This window comes from Coenobita brevimanus, chromosome 110 (assembly GCF_032717465.1).
Source record: "Coenobita brevimanus isolate Jiangsu-jjx chromosome 110, ASM3271746v2, whole genome shotgun sequence".
Lineage (NCBI taxonomy): Eukaryota > Metazoa > Arthropoda > Malacostraca > Decapoda > Coenobitidae > Coenobita > Coenobita brevimanus.
Window position 1 is genome coordinate 50974771 of NC_137063.1, and position 9407 is coordinate 50984177.

Here is a 9407-nt window from a genome sequence, read left to right on the forward strand (position 1 = left end):
ATTTCTCTCGCACATTCATATCCCATATTTCCGTCAGCTCATTTTATTTTATAACTCTCACACACTACTTTCTTACCCTCCTGACTCACAGAATCACTCCTCACACATCCAAATGTTTTGTTTTGTTTTTTTCATCTCAACAGTTCTCTCACATTCTTTTTTCCTACAGTTCCCCCACCACATCACTAACTTGCTCTTCGCACGTCTACTTTTCCCGAGGCACTGTTCACGTCTCCCAGTCCTTTTTTCTTTTTCTTTTTTTTACTTTAACCGCAGGAATGGAAGCTGTCAGCCTCATCCCTTTCACCTCGACGCTCACCTACCCTTTTCTGGTCACTTGAGGCTATATTTTCTGTCTGTCTGTTTCTCTACTGTCTCGCCCTGTCTATGTTCCTCTCTTTGTCTTCGTCTTTCTGCCTCTCCTCTTCTCTCTGTCTCTTTCTCTGCCTTTATCCATCCCTGTCGTCTTGCATATGTCCTGTTTTTCAATCTCTTTGCCCTTATCCTTCCCTGTCATTGTCTGTCTCTGTCTTTCCTTTTCTAATATAACCTCAGTGTTATATTGTGTAATATGTGGCCCTTCAGCTCTCACTTGCTTTGTGTGTCATTGGCAATGCAACGAAAGGGAAATTAAAAACAAGGAATCATGAAAACGACGACAAAACTAGTTGCGTGTGATTATCTCCTTCAGACAGCCTTCCTGTACACACTCAGCCATGCATTCGAACATTGATAAACCATTCACAGGCAGACGATGTAGCTGTCCGTAGTGGTAATTCTGTGTCTGTGGTGCGGACTAGTGGCATCTGCCGAAGTGAAATGTTTGTCGAGTGCTTTCCTTGTCAGACACACTCATATCTAGTTATAAAACCGCCAATCTGACCCTCCTATCCCGACAGGCAGACGATGCAGCTCTCCGTAGTGGTGATTCTGTCCATGTGGTGCGGCCTGGTGACTTCTACCCTAGTTGTGCCTCTGATCACCACTTCGGGCGTCACCACCAGCGCCACCATCAGCGCCACCACACTAGCGGCGGGCACGGCTGGAGCGGCATTAGGTGTAGCAGCTGTAGGAGTGGCAGCACTGGCAGCATCAAGGGCCAGAGGTGAGTACGGAAGACATACGTGTACATATAATTTCCGTATGTGAATATAACTCTTCCACACACAGACTACATATCTTCAAGGGTATTCATTACTAAAAGTTTAGCAGCATTAATTTTCTTAGGAGATAATTTATTAACTTTTCCTTTGGCCATTGGAGAGGATGGAGGGTGAGAGACTGACGAGGAGAGTGTAACTGAGTGAGGTGGAGGGGGAGGAGAGGGAGGGGGAGAACGAGGATGAGATGGAGGGATGGAGTGGAGAGGTATATGAGAGAGGGGGGTGTGAGTTGGGAGCAGGGCAATGAAACGGCGGGGGACAGGGCGACGTGGAGGCGATTTGTTTGTGGCCATACGGGATTAAGGTGTCTGGCAATAGATAGATAGATAGATTTTCTTAGGAGATATTTTATATTAACTTTTCCTCTGAGATAATTCATTGCGTGTGCGGGAAAGTTGTATATAATTACGGAAAAAGTAGTGTGGATGCGACTATTCTTCATACTTATTTCCTATATACAGCTTATCCTCTTGGAGACCATGCCTTCCTCTCTTTCCCTGCACCTTGCCATATGGAAGAACCCTATTCCGACCCTGGCATGGCCCTGTCTGCCACAAGAGGTCGTCTACTTGCTTGTGGTCGATGGGTCTGTTTGACCAGATAGACCTGGGTAGAGCAACAACAACTACAGTAACAATTACAGCCATTCTTTGAATAAAATCACAATGGGCAACTTGTTAAGTACACGGATAATTGCATTACCATCATGGAAGACCCTAAAAGGTAAATAAAATTACACGCACACACACACACACACACACACACACACACACACACACACACACACACACACACACACACACACACACACACACAGTTTCCTCCACGTGATGAAACCAAACAAAACTTTTATCTTGTTGGCTGTAAGTAGATTTCCGAATCTATATATGATGCATTTTTTGAAGGTACACCTGACGCAGCTGAAACGTTGATGGGAATAAGCAAAAAATTCCGCAAGGTACAAGAGTAATATGCAAGAACTGTAAGAAAGGAGTTCCTATATTATATAAAATGTGATATATAAAAACAGCAGCACATACGGCCAACACTACGACAGGGAAGAGTACTATACTAATATCGTACAAATATGAGAACAATAGATAGGTACAATTATAGACAAAATGTAGTACTTTTTTTTTTACTCCTGCAGTTATACAGTAGAATCATCATAATCATTATCATCATCATCATCATCCTGCAAGGAAAAGAAAGAATATGATAGTGGAAGAACTATTTAACAGCATACCCGAAGAAATGGGCCACAAACCCGTTCATTCATCATTCGTTCATTCATTATGAAACACACAAAATTCTAGAAATATTTTGAGCTACGATGATCGCATCACTGCTTTTTCTCGGAAGCTGTTGGTCACTGTCTCCTTATGTATCGCACCGAAGTGAATCTACACTTATGTTAGCAATTATACTCTGCAAAAACTATGAGAGGCAACAATATAATATTCTAGCTTCCTTTACTCGTTCACAGACTCCCGCACATCTTACGGCCGACACAGGAGGGAGGTCAACGATCAGACGTAAGTGTTTAAGACGTATAATCACTCTCTTAGTTTTATTCATCATTCACAGTCGCATGTCTAAGTTTTCGTGAATTTAAGTGCAAGAAAATGAAGAAAAATGGCTTCATTATTACTCTAGTTTCATTCAGGTTTACTTCGCTAGATTACCAACAAAACTTAGCCATTTTCACTGTTGTTTTATAGCTACTCTCACCTTGATCGTCTGCCTTAACCATATGAATCTTGAAAAAGGTTACGAAGCTGAGATTGGTGGAAGAACTTCCTGAAGTTAGACCTATGATCTTCGCGATTGTGAGCTGACAGGCATAAGTCGGTACGTCAAGCACCCTTCCAGCAAAATCCCATGCATATAACCTTGGCCAGTAATGGGTTAATGGTTTACGTAGCCGACAGACATAACTAAGCCTTCTTCGCCGTTTTCAGAAGGGAGGGGGAGGTCGCAAAACTTCTTCAGAATCATTATTTGTCTTAATGACCTTAGTCCTGCTGATAGGCATGAATCTATTGTAACTAGCCTCTCCCTCATCTCTTTTCAACCCTCTCCGCCTCCCGGAAGCTTTCGAAAAATTGACTGCCTGCCTTAATCTCCTTTTTTTTTAGCCGACAAGCATAATTTTGAATCGAACTCCTGCTTCTTCCTCCTATACTCCTCCCCAATCTTCTCCCATCAAACTCTCTCCTCTCCCTTTGTTCCTTCCCCATCCCCCTACAAAACTCCTTCCTAACCTCCTCCACCTTCCTAACTCCCGCCACAGTCTAGAGGAAGTGTTCGCAGTGGTGATTAGCGTGGACTCAGAAGGCTGCGGACTGCGCCACGTGTGTCAGGTGTTTGCAAAGCCGCCTGCGGACCTCTCCCTGCGTGACGCGGCCATCAAAAGGCTTATTGGGTAGGTATTTGTGTGCGTCGTTAGTTTTGTTTTTATAATCTCATATCAGGGGACACTGAATGTGCTGACCCATCCCTCAAATAATTAAAGCCTTATAATACCTACTGTGGGGGACAAGACAGACAATTTTTCACAAACCTTCAGGTGACTACACAGAGTCATAAGCCATTTTTTTTTTTATGCAGGGAAGATACCAAAAGCTAAAATCCGCAAAGCCGTTCCCTCCAAGAAAAAAAGAATGTTCAAAAAGAGAGCCAAATTCAAGACCCGATCTTTGTACGCCAGGAAAATGACGTGTGAAGAGCACGCACAGTGGAATAGTAGATAAACCTTTGTTCCTGCGTGTTTATTTATTTTTTTACCACATCCAGAGACAAGCCACAGCCGGCTCCATCCAAGAAGACCCAGACCCCCAGGGCCATCTACCAGTCAGCCGCCATACTGGGGGAGCGGGGGGAGGACTGCCAAGCACTCTATCGCACCTGTACCCTCACCCCAGCTCAGGTCGACGAGTACCTCACCAACCTCGACATCAGTCTCTAAATATCGGGAAGGTCTTTAATTTTATGAGGAGATTTCAGTACTAGGAGTCACATAGGGCAATACCTCACCATCCTTGACCTCAACCTCGAGGAATTTACAAGACGATCAGTACCTCTTCAACCTCGACCTCAGCCTCTAAATATAGGGAAGGTTTTGGCTTTGTAAGGTTTCAGTACTAGAGGAGGGATTCACAGGTCGACCAGTATTTCACCACTCTCGATTTCAACCTCTAAATATTAGGAAAAAAAATCATTGGAAGGATTTTCCTTATTTGAGGTTACCGAGAAGGCTTAAGTACCACACAGGGGATTGGATTCCAAAGATATGATGTACTGTATTTCATTACGTTTAGGGGTCGTATTCTAAATGGCTTTCAAGATTTCGTGACAGTTCTTCCTTTGCTGTTTATTTTGCACTTTACACTTCAGTACCCGCCTCTTTATCACTGATGCAAACTATGATGATACTGAAATAACACACACGAAAACGTGAAGGTTCAATATGCAAAATAAATCTCAAAGAATTGCTGCGAATCCTCCTATGCACCTAGAATACGGACATAGATCATAAGCTAGAAGATTCATGTTCATTTATGTATTCTAACATTTCTTTTCGATGTGAACATTTGATCTACCGTAGCTGCTGAACAAAGGGATCAGACATTAAGCAAGAGATGCAATACTGTTTATCTTATCTCCACTACTTTCCTCCATGCACCTAGTCAGTAGAGACACGGTAATTCACCTAAAACCTAACTTGAGCACCACTAGAATCTAACACTAAGAATCGAAGTCTCTGGATCTAACATAAATGCATGATTCAATATTACTGATTCTTCAGTTTATAAAAGTTCTATGGGTAAAACATATATTAATTAATGTCGAGAATATCATTTATTTGTCAGATATTGTTTTCATTTATATGCACAATAAAGACTTTTTACTTGCCTTGTTTCTATGCTATCCCTACAATAATATGGCCTCAGAAACTATACTCATTTCACTCTGACTTGGCCTTAAACTTCCATCTCTCCATCTTGAAAGCTAAGTTGTAACAAGAGATGAATGTTAGAATATAATGCTAGTCACGAAGAACTGCAATGAAAAGGATGTAGAACCATAACACTGTCTTTTTCCGTCACCGAGCTACGAGAAATCAGCTACAAAAAGAAGAAAATCTGACCAAATTAAGGTGAAAGAAGTAGCTGAAGTACAGAAACAGGAAGCAAGGTGAAAAAGGAACAGACGATAAGGAGAGAGAAAAAGGGAGGAAGAGAGGACGAATAATAAAAAGAGAGTAATGGGCGAAAAGGGTGACGAGGGGAGTGAAATAAAATGAAGGTAAGGGTGATATGATAGTGAAATAGGATTAAAAGAAGCGTGAAAATGAGTGAACTCAGATGTAGAGAAGGGTGACGTGACAAGGAAACGGGGTGAGAAGAAGTGTAAGAGAGAAATGGAATTTAAAAACAGGTGAAAACTAGAAAGCGCTCAGACAGCACATACCATCGCAAATGTCACTGTCATTAAAAAGGATCTGGATCCGGATCCGTGGATACAGGATCCGGATCAGACTCTGGATCCGCCCCAAAATTTGATGAATTCTTTATTGGTCCATAGCCCACCTTTCCACAAAATTTCACTGAAAATATTTGAGAACTTTTCGAGATATTGTGCAGGATACTCCGAATCCCGATATAGATCCGCCCCAAAGTTTAATCACTTCTTCCTTGGCCCATGGCCCACCCTTCCACAAAATTTCATCAAAATCCGTTCTCAACTTTTTGAGTAATCCTGCTGACAGACAAACAAACGAACAAATAAACCAACGCGGGGTAAAACATAACCTCCTACGCGTAATAAGAGTTAACTAAGATGAAAAGAAGAGTAAAGGTAAGAGTGAAATGAGGTGAAAAGAAAGGTGAAAGTGATATAAGTTGAAGAGTGAAGACGATGGTGAAAGCGAAAGAAAAGAAGGGAGAAGATGAAAGTGAAGTAGGGTGAAATAAGCGTGAATGTGATAATCGAATAAGATGAAGGAAGGATGAAAGTGAGAGTGAAATACGTTGAAAATAAGGGTGAAAGAGAAAGCAAAATAGGATTAAGAGAGAGAGAGAGAGAGAGAGAGAGAGAGAGAGACCCGGAAATGAGGAAATGAGTCGGTGAGTAGAAAGTGAGACGGCAGTGTTTATCAGGCAATTAAAACAGAAAAGTATTTGCTAGGCGGTAATGACAAGGACTGGAGGCAAAGGGGCTCATTATTATGTGTGATATGATGCCTCTCTATGACTGTAAAAAATACAGAGAAATACTGTATGTGAACGTGCATCATTTAGTACATGAACTGTATGTTTATGTAGGGTTGAACAGTATCTATTTCTGTAGACCTTGAATATGAGTTCATGGCATTTATAGGCAAACTTGTATGTAAGCATACCTAGTGCTCGACCTTCTCCTCGGGGGAAAAAAGATGTCCAGAATTTAACCCTTCCCCATGCTGGCGAAGTTCGACTATGGAGGTTGTGTCTGTAGGAAAAATTATGACTGTGAAAGACAAACTTCTATAATGTCTATACTGTCATCATCTATTATGCCATCGGTGGAAACGACGGTGTGTGAACATATGCAAGCATATGATAGGACATGTTGCAAGCATCCTCTTTAGTCCGTCTCGATAATGCTTTGACCCCTAGGCATATATGGAAAGAGGTGAGGTGCTAGAGAGAGAGAGAGAGAGAGAGAGATGCCCAGCAGCACACACCTCCTCATAATAATCGCTATTAACCCTCCTCAATTAAGATCTGAGGCAATTGAGGCACATTTCATTATTTAATCATAACGTGTCATTATCGTGGCTTAATTGGTGTCATTTAGGGTCACAGGGGAAGTAATTATGGTATTGTGGTGAGATTGTCACTTTCTATGTCGCACCACAGCAACAGCTATCATTGCAGGTGTTAGGGATCACTGGGATGGCGCGATGATGCACGTGCACTTGATCATCATACTGAGTCTCCTTTCTTTACCTCTTGAAACAACTGACAGACCTTTTAAACATGTTTCCCAGTCACTTCTCATTTATGTGTATGCCTGCTGTTATTACGAACAAACTTGCAGAACATGAAGTTTAAACATGTGAAATAAAACATCATTCAGAACTATTTGCCGCAGGTAGAAAGCGCTAACAGCAATGATAGGATCTTGAATTTGGCTCTCTCTTGTATTTTGTTTTTCTGTTGGAGGGAACAATTATTGCGGGCTCCTGGCCTTTGGTTCCTTCTTCCTCACAAAAAAAAAAAAAAAACGCTCGCTGTGATCCATCAATTAACTGAGAAGCTTTTTTTTTTTTTTTTTTTTTAATGTACGGCCATATTCGTTTTAATCTTATTGCAAGGTTCCTGGTGGTCTAGTGGTTAGAATACCCAGGTCGCAGTGACGGCTTTGCATACGAGAAGCTCGATCCCCAGGAAGTGCTTGGAGGTTCTTTGATCATGTAGTTTCCACTATGGGAAGCAGACTGGTTATCTATCCATTAATGTATTAGACAATGTAGCCTAGCCTAGGGCCCCTACACCTCGAACGGGATTGGCTATTTGTTGTTGTTGTTGTTGCTGTTGTTTTTGTTGCTGCTGTTGCCTGAATGTAACTATATCCTAAACTCTGTTGTATCCTGATGTCTATACTGTATTATGTGATATTACTTTGTACTGTACTTACCGTATGTATGTATATATGTATGTATGTATATATGTATGTGTAGCAGTACACCTCCATACCCAAGAAGCCACACAACCTCAAACTCTTAAGTAGGTTTACGTAAATGCTTCTCTCCCTAAATACTTTAAACGCTTGACACCCACGGCGCATCTATATATTCTTTCAAACTTCATATGTTTTAAAGATATGTAATATGTAGGGGAAGTTATTACCTATACACCAGACATCCTTAGAAGATTAAGACTGACATTTTCCTAAGGTATTCAGTGTGTGTATTCGATTCTAACATCCATTTTCGGCGTAAACCTAACAGGAGGGCTTCCCCCGAGGGCCTCAATCATTATAATTCGCTTCACACAGTATATATTCGGAAATGGCTGGAGAAGACAAACTTTGAAATTCAGACATCTATTCTGACATCCACTGCCGTCGGGAAAAAAAAAAATTAATCCAACCTAAAGTGTTTACAGAGAGTCAGAACGGAATGCAACTCCCACTGTTGTCAAACACGAGTATCCTAGGAGATAAAGAATTTTGCCACCGACGAATGCTTTTGGAAAAGTTGCTTAGGCTCTATACTAGGCTCTATAATGTAGGTTGATATTTTTTTCTCGCCACAAATAAGGTGTTAAAAATAAGAAAAGAAGGAGAAAAGAAAAAGCAATATATGAAGCTTAGGAGTGGGATTAGATATACCGGGCAGCTTATGCCTATTCAGTATGTCTGCACAAGGCAAAAAAAAAAAAAAACAATAATCATCCAGAGATACACCGGTCAAATCAAGTATCTCGCCATTGGGGTTGTATAATAATGGAAATGAGTGAATCCCTCAGACAGAGACAGATCTCTTACATTAGTATCACAAGACTATGCAACATCCTTTATGTACCATTCTGTGTTTGTAAGAGAAGTAAATATCGAATAATATCTGCACTAGCATCATACTGTCTGAGTAGTTCAGGCATCACAACAATTCGTCTGTAACAAAATGCTTAGTGCTTTGAAAGGCGGGATTTCTTTTTCTTCTTTTTTCTTGGTGGGGGAGGGGGGGACGGGGCGTACAAGAGTAATAAGAGAAATGCATCATCGGACTGGGGAGATTAAACTACGCTCTTGAAAAAAAAATGGAAAAAGAAAAAGAAATGGACAGTAGTCTCCAAAGAACTTCCGTACCAATGAAACTGTCACCAGGCAGACTAATCTCCCCTGCATGTTACAGGAAGTCCATCATTACAGCCATTCATATGCAAATTAGACAGCCGCCTGCTGGAGGCCGGGATTATGTAAGTAGGATGACGTTAACTTTTGCCTGCTTTCACCTGAGGGAACCGGGCCACTCCCACGACTTGAATAACTCGTAAGCTGAGGTTGCATGAAATCTGATGAGCCTTAGCTATGAGGTAGGAACGAGTCTCCTTGGTTACTCTAAATGATTTGTTTTCATCTCACGGAACTAAGACACTTCCATAACTTCAGTACTATGCCGTGGCTGCATGAAATTGGATGAAAATTAGTTAGAAGGCAGGAATGAATCTTCTTGGTTACTATTCAGATCATCCC

At 41.4% G+C, this 9407-nt stretch overlaps 1 protein-coding gene across 1 annotated transcript; it reads left to right on the top strand.

Annotated features, from left to right (window-relative positions):
- The first annotated feature begins 906 nt into the window (after positions 1–906).
- On the top strand, positions 907–4131 carry LOC145417595 (uncharacterized). The gene is made up of 4 exons (XM_080286300.1): positions 907–1105; positions 2650–2698; positions 3457–3588; positions 3960–4131. The coding sequence occupies exons 1-4, from the start codon at positions 907–909 to the stop codon at positions 4129–4131; spliced, it is 552 nt and encodes a 183-aa protein (XP_080142426.1).
- The last annotated feature ends 5276 nt before the right edge of the window (positions 4132–9407 follow it).

Bases quoted from the DNA above. Each gene is read 5' to 3' on its own strand.
- LOC145417595 (XM_080286300.1), top strand. From the start codon at position 907: ATGCAGCTCTCCGTAGTGGTGATTCTGTCCATGTGGTGCGGCCTGGTG. The intron at 1,106-2,649 runs GTGAGTACGGAA...ACTCGTTCACAG, and splicing joins GGCAGCATCAAGGGCCAGAG to ACTCCCGCACATCTTACGGC. The intron at 2,699-3,456 runs GTAAGTGTTTAA...CTCCCGCCACAG, and splicing joins AGGGAGGTCAACGATCAGAC to TCTAGAGGAAGTGTTCGCAG.